Below are 27694 nucleotides of genomic sequence, written 5' to 3'. Positions count from 1 at the left end.
GTTGACAGAGGCACTGCTACTTGTGTGAATGGGTGACTGTAGAGATAGCACTTCTCAAGATGAATCCTCCAAATAAGAAATTTAAAGATCAGGTGTTCATACTGTGGCATTTTGAAAGAAATGAAAGTTAATGGAAATGGTGGAAGAATTTTAGAGATTGTGATGGATAGAAAAATGATGGATCTCCTTTGCATAAGTGAATCCTCATGGTTTCCAAGTAATGAAGTATCCAATGGCTTGCTATTAAGGCCAGATAAATTAGATGTAGATTATGAAAGTGACAATGCAAAAAATAAATAAATTTCTTTATTAAAACAGTAATCAAAGAGAAAAGCAACACCAGAAATAGACATGAATTATGTAAGAGTCTGATGAACCAGTTTACTTGAATTGGTTGTTGTAGTCAACTAATTGCCCCAAGCAGCAAACATTTCAGACAGAGGTAGACTACACTATAAGAAGCTGTGTTGTCAGTTTAGCAAGTAGTGTAATATTTTAGCCATCATAATGAAATCCAAGATGGCTGTTATGAACTCACATTTTGATAAATATCTCTATTCCTACTAGGTTCACAAAATGGATTTACAATTCTGTTCATTATTTAATTCCATTAATGAATTCCCCATGATCAGCCCCACTCCCATGCCTGACAGGTCCTCAGTAAGAGCTGCTACCTGGCAATTGCTTGCAAGGAAAGACCTGACCATCATGGGCTGAATGAATTCCACCTGCTCAGCCTCCCTCTTTTGCTCCAGAGGTTCTCAGTGGGTTACTGCTTTATACATGAAAATTTTCAACATTTTTTTTTGTTTGCTTTTAATGGCTGTAAAGTGCTTTGGCTTCTTTGTGGAAAAGCAGTATAGAATTTAAATAAAAATAAATAAGATACCTCAACAGCACCAGTTAACTTGAACTGGTAAAACTGACAGCAGAGCCCAGGTGCTTTGCTCTCTGCACCACCATGGTGGAGGAAAGTGCTAGCTTGGCCCTTGCTGCTCTACAGCACCACCCTGATAATGGCTGGGAGGAAAACTGCAGCTTGTCAGCCCTGCAGGATCAGGTGATCTGGAGAGGCAATAAATGCCCTGCAGGTCATATATAACTCCTGCCTCAAGCTTGACTCTCCAGTGTGAGCACTTTTGTAGACCTGTGAAATCCAGCCTGGCTGCCTTTTAAAACCTGCCTCCCTGGAACGACATCATCTTCCTCTGGCCCTTCAGAGCTTTGGTTGCTGCCTGTCAAACTAGGCTTCATCTGTCTTAAGACTGTATTACTTTCCTTTTGCCCCTTTGACTGCTGCTCTATAACTTAATCCACATCTGCCTCAGACCACATTACTTGCTTCTGGCCCCTTGGTCTTGGACTGATAACTGGTACTGTTAAGCCTGACCGCTTGTGGTCTGCCCACACTGGGCACTAACAAGATGTTTGAAAAATTGTCCAGTGTAGGATAACAGCTGAAACACAGACATCCTTGTTATGGCAGTATTCTTGACAGACTGCCTCACTGTAGTGATCCAATCCTTCAGCATGCCAAAAGCCCCAATTGTCAGCTTTCTTGCTGCAGTAGGTTTGTTTACTTAATTTATTTCATTTATATGCCTTTCTGCCAAAGCACTTCATGCGATTCACAGTTTAAAATGACAGCGTACAATCTGAGATACATGATACAAAAGGAAACGGGAGACAAGAAAATGTCTCGTGGACCTCATAAAAGTGGCATCGATACAGGAGACTAGAAAATGTCCCTGGATCGTGTCGGGCTTCTCTCCTCTCCTCCGTGAGACAGTGTTGTTTACCTAGTTAAACAATGGTGTACCTGGTGTGCCGAGAGAGGCAGAGGGCTCCAGTTGCCGGGACAATCCCAGCAATTCCCTTGCAGAAGCCAAGAAGGGCTCAGAGAGGCAGGCAACAACCGCTGGGGGATGGGCAGGGACAGCCCGAAAGGCAGCAGAGTGGTGGAGATAGAATAATGATGACATCGGCACCAGGTCATTCTGGGACTTACGGGGGGCTGGGAGGTGCCCAAACCCAGCCACTACCCCAACTGGCCTGAGTGGCCAGATTTGGCTTTTTTAGCAAAATTCTGGCTTACGGCCCATTTGACCCACAAGTATACCCCTTAGGTTCTGGCAATTCCCGGCTCCTTGACGTAGCTAGTAATTGCTGCCCAGGGAGGGCTCTCTGCTCGTCTGCGGGGAGAGCGGGTCAAGCGCTCGTTCCCGGCAAACCCCCTTAATGTGTTTTACTATAGCCTGATGGTTATTTTATTTTATTTTATTTCGGTTTGTTTTAATTATTTTTATTCTTCCTTGTGTTTTATTTGTTTTATTGTGTCAAATTGTATATTACTTTTATTGTTTTACTGTTGTGAGCTGCCCCGAGCAGTATTGTACAGGAGGAGTGGTCTGTCTCTCTCTCTCTCTCTCTCTCTCTCTCTCTCTCACACACACACACACACACGTATGTGAACAGCTCTGATACTGTGAACCACCAAGCTTAATGTGTGCATAATTTGTATTCACATGGGCTCTGTTTGCAACTCCGAACACACGAGGGTGGGTGGGTGCAGCAGGCACAATCTTTTTCTCTTTTCTCCATCCACATGTTTATATCCCTAAATATAATGTTCCCTGAATATGCATATGTGATAATCTGTCAAAAATACTGCCATAACAAGTGACTAATTCAGCAATTATCCTATGTTAAAGGAGTGCTTAATTTGATCACCCTACTAAGAACTGAAATGTTGAACAAAACATGGATTTATAACAGCCACCTTACTCAACAATATAGCTGCAACATGCACTACTAGCTAGACTGGTAACAAGATTTTCCTAACACTTGTATATCACTTCTCCACAAACCACACTTGTGCTGCCTGTGGCAATTCATAATCTACGGGTGACATGTTTATCCTTCTCTTTCACTCTCCTGTAAAAGGAAATTTTTTCTCTAATGTTTCTTATCCGCTTCCAAAGGCATCTAGAAAGCCAATCTCAGAAGATAAATGGGTGAATTAATCTAAGAAGAAAAGATAAGAGAACATTGACATAAGAAGAAAGAAATGTAAATCTTAAGGGCAACATCAAAGGCAAGATTTAAATTAAAAAAACTAAATAGTGGAATTATTTCACCATCTGAATTATCCACATGACAGTTAAATGAAAAACACTTTTGCTTTCAATCTGAATTTAATTTCATTCATTCTAAATCTACTGCTGCAGCTTAATTTGTAGCAAGATAATTTTATAGCAAGGCTCCATGGTTTTTCACAAGGCCAAACTATACATTATGTTAACTTAGTCATTAATTAACAGTCTTAACATTGGAAGTGTCCCCAAGTTTAAACAACAACAACAAAAGTAGCCACAGATTACTGGCTGCTGTGGCTGGGTAGGATGGGAGTTGTAGTTGAAAAACAACTGGAGGGTCAAAGTTGTTCAGCCTTGACCTACACCATTTTCTCTCTGCAAATCTCCTCCCAAGGCAGCTATTTTTCCTGAAGGAGCTATATAGTGGGAGCTTGTTTTCCCCAAGGCAAATAGCAATCTTGGGGTGGGGTGGGTGTGTGGTTTACAGCTCAGAATAATGTCACAGGCAACTAGCTTTAAAGCCCTCCCACACTCAACAGTCCAGATCTTCAGGGGATCCAATCTGGCTGCTGTTTACTTAGTGGGTGGAGGGGGGGAATACCAAGCATGCTAACTTTAGTCATGTATTAATTACAGTCATGTTCAGTATGTCTCTCAAGCATCAAGAGAGGATACAGCCATACCACCGTGGCCTCGTGGCCTCGTTCCTTCACTCACTCTTTTCTCCCCTTCTTTGGGTCATAATTGGAGTCTTGCTTGCTACAGCAGTCAGAAGAAGTAGGTGAGAAAATTAATTAGTAGAGAAATGGACCATGAGGAATAGTGGCTGTGTCCTCTTTGCTCAGCACCTTAGAGCAATTTAAGCACAATATCTGGTTAAAAATCTGGGGACTCTCTTTATTGTTTGATTTATGCTATCTGTTGGACATTCTATCTTTTCTTGATTTAATGTTTATTAATCTTTTCTCAATGAATACGTAATATTCTAGGAAGGAATGTAAGGAGAAACCAAACAACCAAGGGTAGATCAAACAAAACAGAAAATGTAAAGCAATGAGAACTTCTGCTTGGCATCCAAATACAAAGGAAATCTATGCATGTCTTGGTAGCAGTAAACAGAAGCCCAGCATATGTTCCATCAGAGATTAATGCTGTTGTTAGGAAGAAAAGAGGACACTAACCAGATATAAAGTATTCAGAAACTCTCATAAAAGGATAATTTTAGCCGTAGGAGTCGTGCTGACCATTTTGTTGAGCAGAACAACATACCTGCTTCACCTTCTTCAGCTTTTTCTTTTTCTTCTTCTTCTTCCTCCTCCTCTTCCCCTTCCTCTTCCCCAGTAACACTACTTTCTTCTTCCATAGGGAAGGCCTCATCCTGAATCTAGCATTAGTAACATCAGAGGATGTTTATTATAGACAGCTTTATAAAAGCAAACATTTTGTTAAGACTAGCTTTTTCCAATCTCCTATCATTATTTTTACCTAGCCACCTAATGGCACAGTGGGGAACCAACTTGCCCAGAGAGCAAGAGGTTGCTGGTTTGAATCCCCACTGGTATGTTTCCCAGACTATGGGAAACACCTATATCAGGCAGCAGTGACATAGGAAGGTGCTGAAAGGCATCATAATCTCATACTGCACGGGAGATGGCAACGGTAAACCTTTCCTGTATTCTACCAAAGAAAACCACATGGCTCTGTAGTTGCCAGGAGTCGACACCAAATCGACGGCACAACTTTATCTTTTATCACTATTTTTAGTAACAGAGTTTTCTTTCGAAAATTTCCTGAATTATTTTACATTTTTAATCTCTGACTTTGTTTGTTTTGTTTTACTTGTTTTATCAACAACTGTTATGGTTATTATGGCTATGTATTGAGGCAATAAACATTGGGCAAAAGAAGCTACCTATATTATCTTCATTGTTTGTGGAGGTTGCCAAGAGAAAGGAATGAACCATGCCACAAAGGTCTCCACACATGCAAGAAGTTCCTGCCTTTCTGCAACCTTTGTGGTAACCTCAGGACCTAATGTTGTAGAAATACACAACTATCTCTTCCTCTAAGCAGCAGAAAAGCAACATGATAGCCTGTCTGTTCAAAAGAGAATTGTGTGGTCAGAGTTTTTCTGCAAGCATCGTTCACTATGAGCAGAATACCACACAAAATGTGTAATCTATCCTCTAGGAATATCAGCTCTTGTTTTTAGATATCCAAATAATTCTGATGAGTTTTATATAAACTTATTTCTTTCTGATACATATACTGATGTCTCTCATCTGGTGGCCAAATTCTGTACAGCTGTGATTAAGACCCACCCACGGTGTGTCGGAGATGGTTAATACAGGCTCTTAATTTGTTTTGTTTGTATTTTGTTATCTTATTCTATTTTATATTTTATGTAATAGTTCTTAATTGTATATTTTATTTGTATGTATATTTGCATGCACTAGTATCGATGTTCACTTTTGGGGACCCTTGTATCTGGATTTGAACTGTGTGCTGATCTTTGATCGTAATAAATTGAATTGAATATTAGCTTTTGTTTATATTGGGCAGCTTCACCCGTCACAGCCAAAAGTAAGTCTGAGAAAAGCACCAGTTTCCAGTGGCTCCTGGTGCAAGCCAGAAGTTACATGCATTTTGTATCATGTGAAGCCACCAATGTTGGAGAATGTCGGGTCCTCTCTGTCAACTCAACATTAGAAACCAATACCTGAAGTTGGCTTAATTTTCGGTGGCAGAGGGAACCCAACATTCTCCTCTTGATATTGGCGGATTCACACAACACAAAATGCATGCAACTTCTGACTCGCACTGGGAGCACACTCTTATCAGGAATCAGCATTTTTCTCCTATTTATTTGCGGCTGTGGCACACTTAAAATGTAAGTATATAGCTCTTATAGCCATGGTTGAGATTTGAGGCTAGGCATTCAGCCTCATTATCTGCTTTTGGAGCCCAACTCCAAAAGGAAGGTTTCATGAGGAAAAGCACACACACACACACACCCCGCATGGACAGGTTATTTTAAAAGGCAGACAACCTCAGCCTTCCTCCTTAAGGCTTAGGGCATACTTGAAACTGTGTCTCTAGGGAGCTAACTGAGCAGAAGAACAGGATTAGGTGAGGTTAAGTTAGTATTTTTCACATTACATTTTCAGGGTCAAACTACACATTTTGAGAAGCACATGCTTCCGTTGCGGCTTTTACCATAAATAGCAGTCACAGGAAAGGCCTGATCTACACTGGAACCATGGCATAGTGGGGAGGAGGCTTTTGCCTTTGACCCTACCATTTTCCTATTCTGGACTGGGGGCCCCTGCAGCTCCTATTTGCTTGGGAAAGAAAGCTTCCACTGGGATCAATAGGAGCTTCGTTCTAGGGCAAATAGCACCCACAGGGGGTGAGAATCAAGGAACAAAGGGTGAGAGGCCCCCTCCCTCCATGCCATGTGGCAATATATAACTATAAATAATAAATTTATCGGATAAATGATAAATTATTATAAATAAATAAATATTTTAGCGGATAAATAATAAATTTATTGTTTAAAGAATAACGCACAGATGTGATGACCACAGGGGCAGCCCTTTCATGAAGTATAGTGAGGAAGTCACTTCAGGCAGCAGATTACTGGGGCAGCAGCAGGATAGCCGGATTCTCTCATCAGAGTAGCTCTCTGGGACCAAGCTGACCCTTGTGTATAATTCCTTCCCTTGCTGGCAACCATCCTTCCTCCATGCCTCTTTTAATGCTTGCAAAAGTGGTCTTTGAAAGGGAGCTGGCATTTCATGGGGCAAGGCAGCATTGGGTGCCTTGCATCAGGTGCCACAATACCGTGGGCCGCCCCTGGAGAAGCATGTACTTTTTGTATGCTGTGGTTTGACCCTCAGACAGACAGCTTTAGATCTCATGATGCCACTTACAAGGGATTGCAATTAAATGGCAAGAGACTAGATTACCACCACTCTTTCTGTTCCATGCTCCAGGACCTTCCTCTCTGCCTCTAGCTGCTCCAGAATGGTTTTCTGTAGCAATGGTGCATTTGCTCCTCTTACAACTGCTACTAACTCTCCCCCCTGGAAGGAAATGGAAATTGTAATAAACAATCTCACTTACAAACATCATTTATATCAAGACACATTAACAATATCTATAGCAGAGTCCAGGTTTCATTTTATGGCTAGCAGACAATTTGGTATTATGAAGAGAGCAAACAATAATTTATGTTCCCAACATGGGATGGCTGGGAAAAGAGTCAGCTCTGTCCTATATTTCTATATTTAGCTAAAGATAGAGAGGCATGTGAGTGGGAAGAGAGGACTGAATCATAGAATTGCCTACAGGGAAGATGTTACCTCTTGATTCATTAAGATAAAATTCCTTCATACCGCTCAGGACACATGCAAGGCCAGCCCTAGGATTTTTGGTGCTTTAGGTTCCCTGCTAACTGAGCAATGAGGCACCTTTTTAGTGGTGATTCTCTTTATTGAACGGGGGAGAGCAACTGACCCTATCTATCCCCAGCAGTGGCTCCAGTGGCTGTTGCTGATGTCTATCTTGTGTTTATTTTCTTAGACTGTGAGTCCTTTGGGGACTGGGAGCCATTATATGTGTGTGTTTGTGTGTGTATATGTATATGTATATGTGTGTGTGTGTGTGTGTGTGTGTGTATGTGTATATATATATATATATATATATATATATATATATATATATATATAACATCTCCTCTGTTTTGAGGAAGAACCTCAAGACTCTCCTGTTTTTGTAGGCCTTTGATTAGAATTAATTTTAATAATTTTAAAACCTTGTTTTAATATCTATTTTATTCTGTTTTTATTGTCATGTATTTTAATTTGTAACTTTTAAATATTTTAAATTTTGTACACTGCCTAGAGATGTACATATCAGGCTGTATAGAAATATGATTAGTAAGTAAATAAATATATGTAAAATGCTTTGGGAACTTTTGTTGAAAAATATTTGTTGTTGTTGTTAGATGAAGTGTGATTGCTGTGCTTTCCCAGGAAAAAAATGCAGACTTGGTTTCAACTTGAGTCACACAGGCTGCTCATTCTCTGAGTTGAATGACCAGCTCATGTGAATGACCAGTGAATGACTAGTCGGCACTGGCTTGGGGATACAGTGGGAGAGAGTTCCCAGTCTATTAAAGGGGCAAAACCTGATTAATTCATTTAGGCCGGCGGGTGGTCTGGGCAGGCAGAGACACCTGCGCCCTCCAACAATTGGTGCCCTAAGCAACTGCCTGGGTCTGTCTAATTAATGGGACAGCCCAGAGCACCTGCATGTTCTGTGGAACCCAACAGATGACACTTGGCTATATTCCTTTGAATGCCTAGGAACTACATAAATTGAACAATGAAGCTCATGTGCAAACTGTGGGAGACACAAGTGACACAGAAAGGGGGCTTTCTAGAGACTACTCCTATTAGACTGGACTCGTATGTCACAAATGGAATTGCACAAATAAGATAAAAGCTGTGTAGTCACATTCAATTTTCAATTCTAAAAAGCAGGACACATCTAGAAAATAGACATTTGGTATAATAATACTTGCCTAACTTAACAGCACAGTTTTTAAAAATGCCAAGGTAATGTATATGAACTGCATGGGGCGCTCAGGAAGTCTTATATAGATTCTAAGTATTCACCCTAATAATGTATTGCTTTCATAGTGCTTATCAACAACCATGGAATATACTGTATATTCTAGAAGGCCCTGCCTACATGCTTACAGTCTAATCAGTCATGAAACTGTAAGAGGAAGATCTATTTATTTAGTATATTTATTAGGGATGTGCACGGAACTGGTCCGGAGGCCATGTTGGAGGCCTCCGAACCTGTTCAGAATTGGGCGGTCCGGTGGGGGTGTATGTGTGTGTCTCGCTTTAAGGGCGGGGAGTAGTACTTACCTCTCTCGCCGCTTTCCCCCCTCCAGCGCTCCACTTTGGAGCAAAGTTTTTGGGGCAGCAGCGTTCCTCCCTGCTGCCCCTGCCCCCATCATTGCCTGGAAAAAGCGGAAGTTACTTCCGCACATGCGCCTGTTGTGGTGCGCGCATGTCCGCCGCTGCGTGCGCACGCCACACATGCACGCCGCACACGTCACACATTCCATGCACATGCAATGTGTGATGTGTGTGGCGCACATGCGCACAGCGACAACGGACACACGTGTGCCACAATGGGCGCATGCACAGAAGTAACTTCCGCTTTTTCCAGGCAACAACGGGGGCGGGGGCGGCAGGGAGGAACACTGCAGCCCCCCAAACTTTGCTCCAAAGTGGAGCTCTGGAGGGGGGAAAGCAGCAGGAGGGGTAAGTACTACCCCCTGCCCTTAAAGCGAGACACACACACCCCGGTGCCGGACCGGGCCTCCGTGGTTCCGTGCACATCCCTAATATTTATACACTGCCACAAACTCACAGGGTAGTTTACAATACATACATTTTCAACTTCTAGTGTAGGCTTGTGGTTAAGAAGAAGCAATGTCAGATACTAAGGAACTGATAACACAAAAAGAAAACAAAAGAGGACATGAGTTTTCAGAGCTTTCTACAGAAAGAGAAGCATGCAGGAAGATAAATGCCATGGGGAAATGAGTTTCAAGTGTAAGGGAGAGCAACAGGAAATGACCAGAAAGACATGAAACAGCAGGAGATGTCAGTTTAGAACATTAATATCACAGCAAAGAGTGAGAAGAGGACAAAGAGACATTTAAACAAATATTTTTAGCACTAAGGGAGATTTGAAAGAGACTCAAGCCCTATTCAGACATTACAACAACAACAAATATGTATATACCGCTGTTTAACAAAAGTGTCTAAAGCAGTTTACATAGAGAGATAATAAATAAATAAGATGGATCCCTGTCCCCAAAGGGCTCACAATCTAAAAATAAACATAAGATAGACACCAGCAACAGTCACTGGAGGGGTACTGTGCTGGGGGTCGATAGGGCCAGTTGCTCTCCCCCTACTAAATAATAATAATAATAATAATAATAAATAATGAGAATCACCACGTTAAAAAGGTGGCTCTTTGCCAAGTTACACTGTACACTTATTCAGATGTATGTATACATGTACTTGTTTTCGTGTAGATAACTGTACATGTGTTCAAAAATGAATTTGGGTACAAGTCGAAAGTGTACAGTCACATTAAGTGGTGCAGTGGGGAAATGCTTGACTAACAAGCAGAAGGTTGCCGGTTCGAATCCCCGCTGGTATTACATCGGGCAGCAGCGATATAGGAAGATGCTGCTGAAAGGCATCATCTTATACTGCACGAGAGGAGGCAATGGTAAACCTCTCCTGTATTCTACCAAAGAAAACCACAAGGCTCTGTGGGCGCCAGGAGTCGAAATCGACTTGACAGCACACTTTACTTTAGAAAGAGTACTACTGTACATGCATTGGACATAGTGTGTGAATAACTGCACCTGCATGCTCTGTATTTAGATTGTGCATGCACTGAATATAACTTGTGAATAGGGCTCCAGAGTGTGAAGTACTGTATTTACCTGAATTGAAGACTAGGATTTTCCTCCAATTTTTTTGATATTAGAAATCAAGCAGTCATCAGGCAGGAATTCAGATCCCTGTTCCTTTTGAGTAAATGCAGGTATAACCTGCATTTAACCTCTACTTTTTAAGGGAATCATCTTAAATTCAGAATTGTCTTCATTGCAAGTAAATACAGTATAAGAATATAAATACAATGAATACTGCTTTTCAACAAAAGTTCCAAAAGCAGTTTAGACAGATATAAATAAATGAATGGGGGGGAAATATAAAAAGTATAAAGATAGTATAAAATTAAGTAAGGAGTCTGAATTATATGCAGGAGACAAAAAGGAAGGTAGTGAAGAGAACAGCAACTCTTGTGTAATTTATCAAGGTGCAGCATGGAAGTACCACATCACTTTATCCTCATGTTCACTGTCAGACTCCCAGAGGACAAGGTGGGCTCCTGGCCCTTCTTGAACTCCAGAATGATGGGGTAAGCACAAAAAAGGGTCAGCCTCAGGAACAGCCAGGGAAGGAGGTTACTTTGTCACCTGAGTCGGCCTCCTAGCTTGCTGCATTCAGCCGGTTCCCTCTCCTGGAGAACTCACGGCTCCCATACTCAAAAGCAGCCCCTCATCATCAGCTGCCGTGTCTTTAAATGCCCCACTGCAGAGCTGACATGGCTTACTTCCAGCTCTGCCCCCTTCCTGACCTTGCTTCCTGTTCCCTATGCCACCCAACCTAGCTGTTACCCTGGAGCTCTCTCTGTCTTGCCCTCTCAACCCCACTGGAATCCGAGCAGCCTGGACTCTTCTAAACCCTGCTGCCCCCTGAAGGGAATGAAAGCCCCAAAGGAGGGATGCAACACCCTTCTCCACACAAGCAACCAGGTAACATGGCATCCCGACATTCACAAACAAAGCAAAACAAATGGGAGCTTAATGATAGGGACACTGCTGAAAGGATTCTTTGTACAGTCAAGGAACACAGCAAAGCGAGAAGGGTGCATTTTTATCTTCTCAGAACCCCTACAGGTACCTTCCAGATACAAACACCCACCAGGAACCCCACTCTCAGCATCCAAAGGTGTGCAGAGCATTCAAAACATCTAGGGTTGCCCATAGCAAGGGAAAACCATGTTTGGGTGTAACAACCCTCTCTTGCCCCACAGGTTGTAGAAGTGCCAATGGGGAAAGCTCCTGAAATGCAGCTTCCATAATAACTGCTTCAAAAGAGCATCCGGGTTGCCTTTGAAGTCCGCAGCAACCCAAAGGTAGACCCATACAGAGACAATAGGCTGCACATCATGTCAGCCAGTATCTCTTACAGGTAAGCATACCCACTGCAGAAAGGGAGGGGATTAGAAGCACATTTACTGGTGAACACCAAACACATTTGAGTAAATACTCCTGCATCAAAGCCAGGAGCTGAACAAACAGTACTACTGCTACCGTTTATGTATTTATTTGATTATATACTGCCTTTCAACCTAAGTTCTCAAAGCAGTTTACACAGAAAACAAGTTGTTCTAGTAAGAACAAATCTGCCTACTTTCCTTTCACTATCTCTACAACTGGACTAAATTTGGTTCAAACTGAGGTCCACAAGTTAGACCTCTTGTGCTGCAAATGTTCATGTGTCTGCCATCTTGGACTGGGGTGGATGACATCACTACACACTACACCATTGAGGTTCCCTGTGTGTCACTCACTACAACTGTACCAAATTTGGTTCAAATCGGTTAGACAGTCCACAAGTTAGCGCACTTGTGCCTCAAAAGTTCACACATCCGTCATCTTGGATTGGGGTGAATGACATAATCACAAACTACATCATTGGGGGCAACCCTATGTGTCCCTACAGCTGTAGCAAATTTGGTTCAAATCAATTAGGCAGTTCACAAGTTAGCCCACTCGCTCCTCAATGCTTACACATCCACCATCTTGAATTGGGGTGGATGACATCATCACAACCTATGCCATTGAGGTGTTCCTGTGTGTCACTCACTACAACGATACCTAATTTGGTTCAAATAGGTTAGACAATCCACAAGTTAACATACTTGCACCTCAAATGTTCATGCATCCGCCATCTTGAATCGGGGTGGATGACATCATCATAAACTACGCTGTTGAGGTGTCGCTATGTGTTCCTACAACTGTACCTGATTTGGTTCATATACTGGTCCAAGCATTGCGAAGTTGATGGGGTGAGGGGTAAACACACAGACATACGGAATGCCAGGGGATCTCATAAGCCTACTGGAGAGCAGGCTAAAAAATCAATAAAGATGTAACTGTACAAAGTAACTGCAAACAGATCTGCCACAACACCCTACATGGGTGGAAGATAAAGTAAACATACCAGAGAGCAAGAGAGCACATTGCAGCTGGCAAATTAATTGAGACTGGCAAAAACTGTGCTTCATTGCATGGGTATATTTGGAACAGGCAAATAATGATTTAAACAAATCTGATAGATTTATTAGGAAGGTTACTTATTACAAAGAAGAGCATAAACTAATAGTAGAAGCTCAAAGAACCAAAGCCAAGCTAATCTGAAAGGAATTTCAAATATTTACTACCAACTTACAGCATAAAACAGAAATGTAGGTTCACACTTTCCACGATACTTCTCTAGAGCATCAATTGAATCTACCTCGGCCTAAGTAAAAAGTAAACAATACAGTTTATTAGAAGTAATGATTAATTATTACAGGAGCACCATTTAAATAGAACAATTTCCCGCCTAGTGTTTAATATCAATTGCTTATAATTGCTCTATAATTCTTTAGGACCTCTGCCCCTTTAAGTGTTGTTTTCTCTGAATTATGTGATATTCACACAAACACTCAACTCATATCTACACTACAGACTTAAACTGGATTATCCCAGATCATGTCAGGAATTGTCGTTTACCTGCAGATAAAGATAATAGCCCTAAATGACGTAATTGTGGTGAGTGAATATGAGTAGTATGTGTAGCTGGTGGGTGGGGACCTACATGCACTCACTTTAATGGCTTATGGAGTCCACACACGTACAACTGTTCACACATATAGGGTTTTCCTAATGTGACTGGAATTGCTAGAAAAACAGGATTACGACTGCACAAAGAGAACCCGATGCTCGTGCAGTTACACACACATAAAGTCAGAGGCGTAACTATAAGGGGGGCAGGGGGGGCACGTGCCCCGGGCGCCATCTTTTCTGGTCACGGGGGGGGGCGCCACCATGACCAAATTTTTTTTTAAAAAAATTTAAAATTTTTTTGTTAATACAAATGTTTCCTGCTCAGTGCAGCAGTGCTACAGCAGTCAAGGGAGCACGTTGGCGCCCCCTCCCCCACGAGCGGTCCCTTCCGCGCCGCCCGCGGCCCCCCCCATTGCTTTGCTGGCGCCTGGCGGCCAGTCAGTGGCCTGGCTTGGCGGCAGCGGGCGCTTGTGAGGAAAAACCTAATGTAGTATGTTGGGGGGGCACGGGGGGGCGCACCATTTCAATGCTTGCCCCGGGCGCCGTTTTCCCTAGTTACGCCTCTGCATAAAGTTCATGTAGACATAAGGTCTGCATGCCTGTCACTACCTTGCTATCTCAAACTATACTGAATGCTTATCAACATGACTGTTGGACTCAATGAGTATATAAATACTAGTGCAGAGAGAGAATGCTTAACATGATTCTCAAATCTGTGGTACTGATTCAGGTCTTCCACCCTTCTTATTCTTATTTTATTTTATCAATCAGTGGAAGTAGATTATGTTGGGAGAATCTTCAATGAGGAAAAACATGTTTGTGCAATGAAGACAGTGCATTGGGCAAACACTCTTTCATGTAGTCCACAAACACATAAACCTGTGCACTGAAGCACAGGCTCAACCATGAGGGTCATGCTGCAGAACTGTACATAATGATAGTTTCCATTTATGAAATGCAACACGATACAATTTAAATCACATGTAAAACATTTAAATGCTTTGTTTTAATGCTCACTTGGTTCAAGCCTGGAATAAATAATATATCAAGAATTAAGCACAGGAGTGGGGAAAATACTTAAGCCTTGGCATATTACTTTATTCCAGAACCAAGCGGGCATTAAACCAAAGCATTTAAATTCTCCATATTTATATGCCTCACAGGGATAGATTTTTGTTAACTATTCTTTGTACCTTTGAAGCTACCTCTTACCACAGCAAAATGCAGGAGGTCACCACCAAGCTCATTTCTTATTTTCCTGAAGAGGTTTACTACTGTTTTACATGGTCCACACCAGCCTTGATGAACATCTACTACTGCAAAGAGATTATTTTATTTATTTATTTTTATTTAACATATTTTTATACCACCCAAAACTTGCATCTCTGGACCATAGCTCATTAAGCTGACTTAATTCCCAGTTGTGACATGGCAGAATACACAGAGTTTAATTCAAGCACACTTAATTCCCACTGCTCTGCAGTGTGACTTGATCCTCTGCAATTGCTCTACACATTTCACTTCATGACAGGCTTGTGCTAGGAGGATGCTAGTGTGGTTGCTATGATGGCTCTGGAGAATATAATTGTGAGCATCTTCAGGTGGGCCTCTCTTTGCTACCTCCACCTCTTCCCAAAAATGCTTCTTGTGTGGCACTCCTGCACTGCAAATTGGCTTCCCCAAAGCACTAGTGGAACTGGAGAGGCTGCCATCCAGGCTCAAGTCTGAAGGTTAACTTACATGGTATAGACCCACCTGGAGGCTGCTGTTGCTGAAAAAGCATCTCCGTGGAGGAACCTTAGCATATTGCACTGGTTACCAGGATCCCCCATATTACATGGAAAGTCTGAAATTGAATACCAGTATTGTTTACCTCCAGGTATGTGCAGCACTAGCATGGGAATGTGGAGATGCAGAGGATCCTGTAGTTCAGGGGTAGGCAACCTTAGCTCTCCAGTTGTTGTTGAACTACAACTCCCATCATCCCCAGTCACAATTTATTGTGGCTGGGATAATGGAGGTTGTAGTTCACCAAAAGCTGGAGAGTCAATGTTACCTACCCCTGCTATAGTTCGTGGTGCTATACACAATGACCCCTGCATGGAGCTGCCACATCATGCAGGAGCATTTGGACAGTTCTGGAAGCAAACGGGGCTCTAATGTGTAGATCAGCCTTTAGGTTGATGGCAAAAAGAAAAGCATGTTCGTGAAATTAAAGGATTTGTGGCTAATAATCTAACCAGAAGCAGAAAGAGCAAAAGGAGATAACATCTCCCCATGATTTATTTTCTAACCTATGCTATAAAGTTTGTCAGCAAGGGTGGCTCAAGATATTGGGGCACCTAAGGCAAGGCATCAAATACTGCCTTGCACCATGACCTTGGTGGGGCACCAGCTCCCTTTCAAAACTGATCTTGGTACTCTTTTAAAGTAGTGCGAGGGAGGTGGGAAGGAAGGCAGATTGCCAGCAGCCTCTCTCCTCATACTTCTTGAAAACTTTGCAAAGAGTGTGAGGAGAGGCTCTCCTTGCAAACCCGGCATCTTGCCACCCTACTGGTTCACCAATAATCTGCCACTTGAGGTGACCACCTCACCTTGCCTCATGAAAGGGTTGCCCCTGATTGTCAGTATATACTAATACTGAACAGGAGCTTCAAGTGTGTAGATCTGTGTCATATTTGCAAAGGTCTCACCAATTAATCCTTTGGAACACAGCATTTCTTCCCAAAGTTCCTGATTACTGACAACCATCTGTGGGGAAATTAAATGATATAACTGATAATGTTTTCAGTAAGGCACAATAGCTTTTAAAGATTGTTTTTAAACTTAGAAATCATTAAAGGAAGCAGTGGAGAAGGCAGTCTCTTTAGTATGTTGGATTCAGGATGTTCAGGGCTATAAAGATCTTATTTGGAACACACGTATAATGTGTTCCTGCTGACCTACAGTATCCTTGCCAAGAAGGTGAAGGCTGCTACCTTCAGCACCAAGTGAAACTTGTGATCAAATAGTTAGGACTTTAGCTGCTTCTTAAAGGTAGCGAGGGATGCTGAAGAGTGGATGTCCATTGGGAGGGCATTCCAAACCCTGGCGGCAAAGACTTAAAAGGCCCTGTCCTGCGTGTATGACAATCAAGCTTCTCGAAATGTCAGCACATGGAGCAGAGCCCCCTCTGATGATGATGATGTCAAGCAGGCAGAAACATTGGGGAGCAGGCAATCCTTCAGCTAGCCACTCCAGGGTGCAAACAATTAAAGGCTTTAATGGTGATAACCAGCATCTTGAATTGGCTCTGGAAACAAACTGGCAGCCAGTGTACCTCTTTCAAAATGGGCATAATATGCTCCCAATGGGCAGCTCCAGACAAAACCCTAGCTGCTGCATTTTGCACTAGTGACTGCAGTTTCTGAATACTCTTCAAGAGCAGCCCCACATTACACATTGCAGTAATCCATGCATGATGTGACGAAGGCATGGGTGACCATGGTCAGATCTGCCTTTTCAAGAAAGGGATGCAGTTGGCATACTAGCTGAAGCTATGCAAAGGTACTCCTGGCCAGGGCCTCCACCTGGGCAGCCAAAAACAGAGCCCAGCCCAGCAGCACCTGGGAGTGCAACCCCATCCAGAGAAATTTGAATCCCCTCATTCCAACTGGCTCTCCTACTGACCAATACCTGTACATGTGTCTGAGCAAGCATGGTAACACTACATGTGGCTATGGATCAAGTGAAAATAAATGAGTATAGCTACAGTTCTACTCACACTTACTTGGACATGTTTACCCCAGTATGCTCCCCCCTCCATTGTTAGAAGCAGTTTTAGGAGGGCAATTTATTTTGGGGGATTAGCATGGAGACAAAGTGTTAAAACTCCTTTATGCCTCCTACACTTCATCTCTGTTTATTTTTTTGTCAGCGTAGGGCGGGGGATATGTTGAGAGTTCAGTTCACAGAACTCTAGTATCACATCTAGTTTGGCCATTAATGAGACTCACCTGACAAAAACATACATTGAATTGCACTGCACAGGTGCAGTTCTAAGTACACTTCAGAAAGTAATTGTCATTGAACTCAGAAGGGCTTACTTCTGAGTAAACATGTTTAAGATCATGCTGCATGGCTCTGTCAGACAAAACAAATTACTGGCAGAATTTGCATTTTATGTATATCAGAACACTGTAAGCCTATAAGTAACAGTCATGTGGGAGTAATTTTTGTTAAACCAATAGGTCTACTCTGATGTAATTAGTTAGTAAGATTGAAGCCATAATCATTTTCTTATTCTGGCCACTTGATGGCAGGATTTTATAGAGATTATACTCCTTATGGACACAATTTTTTAAAAAATAAATTGCAAATATATTACCATAGATTCTAACTTGAAGATACTTCTTTCATTATGGCTTTGTTAATTACCACTAGGTTGAAGGGTTGTATACAAATGTCAATAAATAAATATTCACAGATTAAGAATATTCTTATGTTATGTCCAAAGTGCAACCAAATATAAATTGTGATCAGAGAAGAACAGGCCTCCGCTATTTTTCCCAGTTATTACTACACCACACCAATATGTTTTAATTATTACTAAATCACTGAACTATTTAGCTCAAGTATCTCTTTTATGGAATGCCTATTCCATAAAAGCCTATTCCAATTATTGTCCAGCTGAACATTTAGCCTTTGGTTTTTATTCTACCTTATTATTTTAAATATAATAACAGTCTGTGCCAACTATGTCTTCCCAGAAATAGGCACTACTGTGATTAGTTTAAATTAACTCGTATGTTTTGTTTCTGATTAATTGCATAGAGAAATGATGTATTACTGGCTGTTGCCCTGGGAGATTGGTAAATCCATTTTAGAATTACTGCTTTCTATTTTAGAACTACTGCTATGCATGACAGTTTCATTTATAGAATATTATGCAACACTGGACCAAACCCATACCCCCCATGCTATCAGGAAACAACAACATCACTGGGTGATATTTGGAGGGTTCAGCTGTCTTACTGACCTGCAAAGTTAATTCCTTCTTTCTGCTGGCCATTGTGCTGTCACAAACAAACAAAACACCAAAACGTTATGTCACTATATAACACTACCATTCAATCAGAGCATCATGAATGCTCTCTAATAACAAAAACCACCATTAGTGGCATATAACATTAGCAATGATATATACAGCATAAACCTTTGCAGGTTTAGAAGTAAGTTTTGCTATGCTCAATGGAGCTTACCCCCAGGTCAGTTTGCATAGAATTGCACCCCATCTCCCTCCCTTTATTCCTCTGTCTCTATGGTTTCTTGCACCTTGGAAATAGGAGTGGTATGGTGGCAAGGAGAGGAAAATTCCCGCTAGAAGGCAATAGTGGTAGGTCTTTCTCCTGAACTCTGTCTTCTGCAGCCATTGCCCTCTGGGGGTTTGGGAAAGCCCAATAAAGGAGGGAGAGGAATTCCTCTCTTTTTGCCAGGTTGAAGTTGGATCTCAAAGTGTTGTTGTCCCATCTCTTTTCCCTGGATTTGTGGGAAGGGCAGTAGGGCGAAGAGTAGGGCAGTACGGGGAGTAGGGTGAAAAGTAGATTACTGGAGAAGGAAGGACATAATGTTAATGAAGGAAGGAATTAATAGCTAAAAAGGCATGCTAAGAGTGAAGAAGAGACAGAAGGCAAATGAAACTGGATTTCAAACTGCCATAATTAGATGTACATATCAGGCAGTATAGAAATATGATAAATAAAATATTTTTATTTATTTATTTATTTATCTATTAAATTTATACCCCGCCCAAACTTATGTCTCTGGGCAGCTAACAACAAATAAAATAAAATAAAATTATTTCCACAGGGAGATAGCAGCAAAAGGGGAAAGGGTAGCTGTTTTGTCTGTTGAAACTTGAATACTGATTTCAGGCTCCATACAAATGCTGATAACTTAACACAGGACTTCCTGACTAGTGGTGTGCACGGAACTGGTGCCTGCTGGTTCGAAGGTGGTGGTGGGGATATCTTTAAGGATGTGGAGGTGCTCCTACCCCTCCTGACATGTTTCCTGTGCTGGTGCTGTCTTTTAAAACAGTTTGCCCCAGTGCCTCCTCGGACTGGAAGTGGCTGGAAGTGCCCAGTGCCCATGCACACTTTGTGCATGTGCGACATGCACATGTGCATGTGCACCAGGCACTTCCAGTCTGAGGAGGCACCAGGGTGGCAAGGAGGTATGCTGCCATTCAGCCAGACCATTTTAAAAGCAGACCATATACATAGAAATATATATATGCACCATGTATAATAATCTGTTCACACACACCCCATGTGAGATAATTCTGCATAAACATTTTGCCAAAAGTTTTTTTTAACCAAAATTACAATCCAATAAATCTGATAATGTTTACAATTAACCAAATATATGAATGTTTTAACACAAGTATCAATTGAAGCTTCTGTAATAAATTTGCATACAATGATGAAACACACAAAATTTTAAAAGAATTGTGAGAGAGATAATTTCTATTTCATAAGTCCCAAATGATGTTGCTTGAAGGTCAAATATGTAAACAGTTCCTTTGTGCATATAGATTGCTGTATAATGAAGGAATAAATATGAAGGCAATCCTTATGGTTTCCACAAAGTCCTTATAGGTCTTTACTCTTACAGATTCTTGTTCAGATTCTTACATTACATTCAATGGTAAAAAACAGCACCGATGGGGGAAACATGGTGGGAGGGGTACGAGCACCCTCCCCAATCTTTAAAGATATCCCCCCCCACCTTCAAACCACCAGACATTCGAACTGGTTTGGAAGCCTGTAAAATAGCCTCTAAACTGGTTTGTGCACACATCCCTGTTCCTGACCTTTGGTACTGCAGATATTGCTAAACTACAACTCCCATCATCCCCAGCCATAATTGTAGCTGGGGATGATGGGAGTTGTAGTTCAGCAACATCTGCAATACCACAGGTCGGGAACCCCCGACTTAACGGATTCTTTTAGAAGGCTATATACAGTTCCTTGACCAATCTCTTAACACAGGCCTGCGCAGTGTTTCTCTCTGAAGAATGAAAAAGAGGGGGGAAACTGGAGTATGAGAGGAGACAGAAGAGCTTTTTAAAATGTGGAACTGCAACCAGATAGAAAAATGCAGTTCTTTAAAAAAATTTTTTTTTAAAGTTCAGTTCAGAGAGAACATTTGTGCAGTCCAAACATTCAAGTCATTGCGAAAGTTGTATAATGCTAGATGATGTAAAAAGTTACTGATAGCAATGAGAAAAGCAAAGTGCATAGGCCAGACTTCTCTAGAACCTAGACCCCTATTAAATGTAGCCATTTCTCCTCTCCCACCAAAAACGCTTCCGGTAGACTCCGCTGCTCCCCACAGTCTTCATAAGTGCATAACAGCACTTTTCTGCAATACAGCTTTCAGATTGCCAGTTCTGAGGCTTTTCTCCCACTCTATGTAGATAGCCTTCTAAATGTTATAGAATACGACAAAGCAACAAAGTATCTGTGCACAGGCAAGGAACAAGCACAGTTGTGTGTGTTGTAGCAGCACATGCTACAACATTTGAATTGCACCCACACATTGTGCAGTTCTGACTTTTCTTTTTAAAAAGCCCTGGGGAGACAGTGGAGGAGGAGGAGGAGGAGAAGAAGAAGAAGAAGAATTCACTGTATCTGTAAGCAACAATTGTATCTGAAAGTATCCTAAAAAGTAAACACTGCATACTTACTGTGCTAAAAACAGATGGTCTAGAAAAATCTGAGTCTAATGCAAAGGCTAATGTTTTTGGAGACAGACTTTGCCTGGTTGTACAGAAATACTGTTAATTCTAGTTGCGTGAGGAAATGTACTCTGCCATTCCTCAGAGGCACTCTTATGATTACCTCACCAGAATGCCATCCACAATACTGAAAGAAATGCAGAGAGGTTAAGTCCTGGCAGCCATAGGAAGAGGTAAAAGAGGTAAAAAGAGGAGACGCATGTGAGCATGGGAATTCGTAGAGGCTTCTGTTTTCTGCTCTGAGTTAAGAGTCCGAGGGAGAGCAGATCATCCCGCTCGCCGCCCGAGAACTGTAAGGGTTTGGAAAAAGCTACCTGCTCTAGAAAAAAGCAATGGTTCCCACGCAGTACCGCAACAGCGTCTGTCATTTCCATAGCAACGCGACTGGCCAATGGGAGATAGCTCTGTCCCGACGCTCATTCTTCTCGCTAATCGGTTCATCCTTGTGCCCTTCCTCTGTGCCGCCAGGTGGCTCAGCCCCTCTTGGCCCTGCAACTGTCTGGCAGGTTAAGAAACTATGCGAGGCGAGGAAATGAAGAGGAAGGGGATTTGACAATGATGAACTATTCCTTACGGATGTGAAGCCTGACAAATATTTTTTGCATGAACTGCCTACAGTTTAGAAAACAGGGGATACGTAATTATTTTTGGTCTAAAAATCTACCAGGTACTTTACTTCCCATCCCCCCGCCCAAATGAAGTATTTCTGCCTACTAAACATCCATGAAAGGAGGGAGACGATATGTTCCTTTACCCAATTTATTCTTCCTCTGTTAAAGCACTAATCTTCTTCCTCTCTTCCAAGAGCAAAATTCTTAAGAAAAAAACCCAATATTCAATATGCTTGCTTGATTTTGGAAGCTGGTCATCATTAAAATGCCTGGGGCTTTTAAAAATGCTTTGAGAGGGAGATCTAGTATATGACCTAGTACTATTTTCCAGCAGCCAATGCACTTAAACAGGACACATACCTTAAAAAGATGCTTTACATGTAACCTGTATGGTGCAGCCAGTGGAAATGAAAGGACTCTTCACCGATGGATTTCATATCAAACTGTGAAGTGTTAGTACAGTAGTACTCATACCATCCTCCTGCATAGCAAATGCTGGGAGAGGAAAAACGCATACACTAAATCCATTCCAGGCTTCTGAACATAGATTATCATTCTTAACTGAACTCTTTGTGTGAAATCAAGCCTGTGCAGCCTAATGCTATGCATGTTTACTGCATTCAATATGGGCCTTTCCGGTACGTGTGCATAGGACTGCTGTAGCCATAGTTGTAAGGAAGTTTGGAGGGCTCAACCTATATAGATAACATTTATATCTTATTTACTGTGAAAGACAAGAAACTGAGTAAAGCAATATGATACCCTCAGACACTGATGCTCTCATATGCATTTATCAGTTTTAGATGTTTCATTATAGCAAATAATGATTGAAAATTTATCTGTACACACTAAACCCTCCAATGTTCCTCATGACTACAAACTCAGTTGCACCAACGGGGCCACAACATTTCTTCCTTTTGCTGAGAAAGGAAGGAGAAAGCTGTGGCTGAAGAATATTCCTGAAGGGCATTCCTTATTTAAAAGATCTGTGCTTTGTTTCAGAAACCAAAGATCTGTGCAACTTAATGGATGTTCTATTTCTCCACAGTTGACTCTTCTACAGAAAATAATATTTATTTCAGACACCACAGGAAGCCCTGAATCAGTATAGACCTGGAATTGTCATAGTGCTCCTCATTCCTGCACCTCCAGATACAGTGTACTTCTGTGAAAGAGCGGATGGCTGCTGCTTATATCCATTCAACTGCCTGATATTGTAATATAAACACATACACAAGATAAGATGAGGACTTGGAATGTTGAGAGTTATTGCAGACACTAGCAATCACCACCCCAAGAGGCAGAATAGCCAAGGATCTGGAATAGCCAAGGGTTTGGTGTCTGAATAATAAATATCAAACACGTGCACAAAATATGAATTATTATTATTGTTATTATTAACACATACATGTTAAAATTCTTATTTATAAAATATTACATACTACAAGGAAGTAGTACATAAGGTTACCATGAACAATGATCTGTCTCCTTCAGCATCCATATTTACCAGCATACCATATTTACCATATTTATCTATTTCCATTAAATATGGAAATATTAAATATGGAAATATTTATCCATATTTCTTCCTGTGCTAACACTCTCTTATACAGTCTGGTCTTCAGCCAACAGAAAGCCCTAATGCTGAGATGATGGTTTAGGGCTGTTATTATCAGATCAAGTTTTACTCTATACTCCACCACTCAGAAGAACTGCAGGTAAACAAGCCAGATTAGGCTTGTAGTCGCCCATGCATCAGAGAGTCTGGAGCAGGTAAAGTGGTAAACCCTGTACTCCATTTTCAAAAAATGTCCAGATTAAGCCTTGTTCTTTGCTGTGAGAAGTTAAGCAACTCAGTTCTATTTCCTTTCATAGACTACCTTGCCTTGGACCCTGATCTCCACAGAAAGAATTGTCTGTGTCGAATATTGTCACTTCTTGTATACTAGCCAAGAATGAAATCTAGTTTTCAAGTTTTTACATCTGAAAATATTTCTCACATATAGAACAAAAAATTCTACTATTATCTCCACTGAGCTATACTGGGATAGATGTGCCCCTTGTGTCTGGACAAGAAAAGGTAGTATGCTGTCAACAACACTATACAAAAGACATACATAAATGCATATTAATTGTACATGGCAGTAAACAGAATACAACTATTTGGTATTCATTTAATGGAAGAATCCAGTATCTCCTGATAATCTTGCTTTCTTAAGTCCTTCCAAGATAGTTTATAACATGCAAGGAAAAAGACACTAATTATGATAACAGCTCCTCCAATTACATCATATACACTGGGGAAGATACGTAACACAAGAAGCTGAAGGATCATGGCTATTACAATCTCCAGATGCTGAACTGTGCTGACCAAAGCTGGATGGAATTTGCTCAAGGCATAATAGACCCCCAGAAAAGCCACTGTCGAACATATACAGATGCCAATGAGATAGCTCCAACTTTCTCCATTCAATGGAATAATTGGTTCTTGAAGAAAAAACATGGTGGAGACTCCCCAAACTGTTCCAGTCCAACCAAAGGTAAACAGTGCAGTCCACATGCTGACATTATCCTTGATTGACCTGTATACTATCATGGAGAGTGCTGTGGTTAAACCTGCCATAACTGTCATGGTATAACCAAAGGCCTCCTTCCAAATATTAAACAAAGAATTTTCTTCATCAATAATATTGGGGATCATGATGAGGCAAACACCAAAGACACTACTCACAACAGTCATTATGTCAATGTAAGCCATTCGTTCATCTACTAGTAAAAAGGCCAAAATGGCACTGAAGACAGTTGTGGTAGCTCTCCACATAGTAGTCCCATTACTTGGGGGTACTATTGCAAAGGAAGTGTAAGCACAGGTAATGGAAATAACATTGCACACTCCATAGAAGAACAGTCGCAGTCTGTGGCCTTTTGGTCCAAAAGGATCCTCTTGGTGGTAGCACACAACTAACACAGAAAACACTTGTAAGACAGAACGAATGAAGATCAGTTCTAGAGATGGCACTTTGGAACGATCAGAAGCAAGTCTAGTTATCAAGGCTACACAGCCGTGGGCCAAGGCAGATCCAAAAAGCACAGCCCAAGTCTTTCTGGACTGAAAAATGCTCCCATCTACAAAAACTTGACCTTGCTCACTCTTACTGGCTTCTGGCTTTTGTGTTGCCTGCGATGGGATGTCAATAGTTCCGAAGAAGGACCTTCCTTTTCGTTGTCCATCACTCAGAAGTCTTCTTTTGGGGTTATCTTCCACAAAACTCTCATTGTCTTCAGTAGCTTCTTCATATTCCTCTTCTCCAGGCTGTGGATAATGGGAAGTATATTTCACTGTCACTGTGTTGGGATGTATTTTCACTCGTTTTTTCACTGGATATTGTTTGGAAGGTGAAGTGTCCATGTCTTCAGATAACTAGGAAACATAAAGAAAAAACCATAAAGAACCATAAAGAAAATGTGTGTGTATACACACACACATTCAGTAATAATAGAACAGTTCATTTTGTAATCTGGAATACTTAAAATTTACTGAAATAATTCTAACTATAATCCTAATCTTTCGCTAATGCTTTAGGAAACCTGAGCTGCCTTAAAGAAGAAACTAAAATGCAACATAAATGTCAACTATAGAAAATCAGTTATGAATGGCAGATTGGTATGCTGTACCACAATCATCAATTGAATTGCTGCTGTTAGACATTTTAAACAACATACTTGATGTTTACCTCTTCTGCAATACTCACACCATTTCCCTCTGTGCTCTAAATTCTCTTACAGTTTGAGAAATGTTTTGTTAAGAACAAATATTTCTATTTAATTAAAATATTAACAGATTTAACTTTGAACTAGAATGGAAACAACCTGTGATGTCTAAATGTCACAAACCAGATCTGTTGTCATTAAGGTGTTTTAGCAGCTGCAAATATGTATAAGTACATTGGGAGCATCAAACAGCATTCATGAACATTATACAGCTACTGTGATATCTTGTAAGTATTTAGGTTAAGTGAGATAGGTTCATAATTAAATGCTGTGTTTCTGTTCCAATAATACTGATTCCCAATATATTGATACTCCCAAGTATTATATCAGATACTTATGATGCTGCAGATGTGGCTATGTGATGGCTAAAACCTTTAGGAAGCCACATAGGCAAGCCACCCCTCTCTGCACCTACTTATCTGTCATGTAACAGTTTTAGTAATGGTAGCCTTTACTAGTGTTGCAGTGCTGATCTATGCTGCCAAATAAATATCATGTTCTGGATCAATTTGGGATGCTAGAGCAATGACATCAGTTGTGATGTTGCACAGGTTCAGAAGTCAGCATACTCCATTTTAAGGTTTTATTTTATTTTATTTTATTTTATTTTTTGCGGGCATGGAAGCTCATAAGCTTGGGCCAAAAACCTATAAAAGAAGCAAAAATGACTTTTCTTACTATTTGGAAACATTGTATCAATGCTGCCAAATTAAAAAGTAAAAAATGCCCAGGATTAACTTTATTTCTCCAACATATTCCCTGCTTTTTCCTCATTTCCCTAATTGTGCCACATTTACATGCATAGCATAACACATATTGCCTTATAGTTTAAGTATAGGAAATTGTAAGTTGCTAGATGCAAATGAAGTGGGGATGATGAATAAAAGAATGCCAACCTCTATTTTATGTAAAATATGGGAAGGAAATTAGAGTCCCTCTCTCAGAGCTAATAAATGCCAGTGAGTGAGATTTCAGTACCTTGGATACACAACAAAACATAAATAAGTAGATACTCCTTCAAATATATATGACAGTTTTAGAATTCTTGGCTAAAAATGCTAGCTGATCAGTGCAGTTTTGTTGACTGCTTATTCTGGGGAAGGGAGGAGGCAAAGTAGCCTCCCCTCTTCAGTTCATTCATGAACAGAAGAGATGACAACTATAAAATCTCATGCATGCAAAATGTGATGCATGTTAATGGAAATGGAATGGTCCTGTTTAAATAGACACTGAATGACAACAGGGATTTCATTTTATCATGAAAGAAGAGAGCAACAAATAACCCAGACAAAAGGAAAAGAATTTTTCCCTTTTATTCAGAAGAGGCTGATTAAGTGTTCCCTCAAAAATATGCCAGGGCTGAGAGATGTTAAAGGGAGAAAATCTGCACTGTAGCATTCAGCAGTGTGTCCATTTCCGTCTTATAGATTTAAAATAAAGCATGCAGAATTTGGAATAGCTACCTGTGAATCCAATTGCACTGGGAAGCCAGAAACACAGAGCCAAATGTCGTCAGCTCAGGGTGTCTGCAGGAGGAGAAGAAGAAAATGTTGATTCTCTTTTTGCTACTCTCTCTTCTCTCTGCACACAGAAGCACTGAAGAGGAAAGAGAGGCTACAGCTAAAGAATCAAATGCAATGAGCAGACCAGGGGAAAAATGAGCATGCTCAGTAGAGCTCAAGGACATTTGACAGTATCATCACTGCTAATTGTGGAGAGGAAGCTCCCCCACCCTTACTCATTATGCTGACAGTAAAGTATATGTTTTAAATGACATATTACTTCTTTTGCTACAAGACTTCCATATTGCCTTCTTGGTAACAGAAGAAAAACAAAATACATTAAAAATAAAAAGATCAATGATTTTCATGACATGCATGGCTTGAACATTACAATTTGCTCAGCAGCAAAGCCATATTTTTAATCAACA

General features: G+C 41.0%; 2 protein-coding genes across 4 annotated transcripts; both read right to left on the bottom strand.

The window, feature by feature from the left end:
* Positions 1-278: 278 nt before the first annotated feature.
* NME9 (NME/NM23 family member 9) lies at positions 279-22742 on the bottom strand. Of its 3 annotated transcripts, none has more exons than XM_053312792.1 (8): positions 21332-22742; positions 18620-18656; positions 16296-16353; positions 14815-14918; positions 13223-13294; positions 7064-7180; positions 4365-4479; positions 279-3024 (listed from the first exon to the last, which is right to left on the bottom strand). In XM_053312792.1, exons 2-8 carry the CDS (start codon positions 18650-18652, stop codon positions 3020-3022), a joined length of 504 nt encoding a protein of 167 aa, XP_053168767.1. In that variant the 5' UTR covers positions 18653-18656; positions 21332-22742; the 3' UTR covers positions 279-3019. The 3 variants fall into 3 exon arrangements, with proteins under 3 accessions (XP_053168767.1, XP_053168768.1, XP_053168769.1); XM_053312793.1 differs by having other exon boundaries at positions 21697-22742; XM_053312794.1 differs by lacking the exon at positions 7064-7180.
* A 626-nt stretch (positions 22743-23368) lies between these two features.
* Positions 23369-27405, bottom strand: SLC35G2 (solute carrier family 35 member G2). Its single transcript, XM_053312791.1, has 2 exons — positions 27228-27405; positions 23369-25414 (listed from the first exon to the last, which is right to left on the bottom strand). The coding sequence occupies exon 2, from the start codon at positions 25400-25402 to the stop codon at positions 24164-24166; it is 1239 nt and encodes a 412-aa protein (XP_053168766.1). The 5' UTR covers positions 25403-25414; positions 27228-27405; the 3' UTR covers positions 23369-24163.
* Between the last annotated feature and the right edge of the window lie 289 nt (positions 27406-27694).

Source organism: Hemicordylus capensis, chromosome 3, assembly GCF_027244095.1.
Source record: "Hemicordylus capensis ecotype Gifberg chromosome 3, rHemCap1.1.pri, whole genome shotgun sequence".
Lineage (NCBI taxonomy): Eukaryota > Metazoa > Chordata > Lepidosauria > Squamata > Cordylidae > Hemicordylus > Hemicordylus capensis.
Note: the sequence above shows the minus strand (reverse complement) of the source record. Positions and strands in the feature narration are given on the sequence as shown.

What these genes read in the sequence shown, in the direction of transcription:
- SLC35G2 (XM_053312791.1), bottom strand. Translation starts at nt 25,402, where the DNA reads ATGGACACTTCACCTTCCAAACAATATCCAGTGAAAAAACGAGTGAAA.
- NME9 (XM_053312792.1), bottom strand. Translation starts at nt 18,652, where the DNA reads ATGGCCAGCAGAAAGAAGGAATTAACTTTGCAG. An exon ending in AGAAGGAATTAACTTTGCAG is followed by an intron (nt 16,354 to 18,619) that starts GTCAGTAAGACA and finishes ATTTCCCCACAG; the next exon opens with ATGGTTGTCAGTAATCAGGA. An exon ending in GTGTTCCAAAGGATTAATTG is followed by an intron (nt 14,919 to 16,295) that starts GTGAGACCTTTG and finishes ATCTCTTTGCAG; the next exon opens with TAGTAGATGTTCATCAAGGC.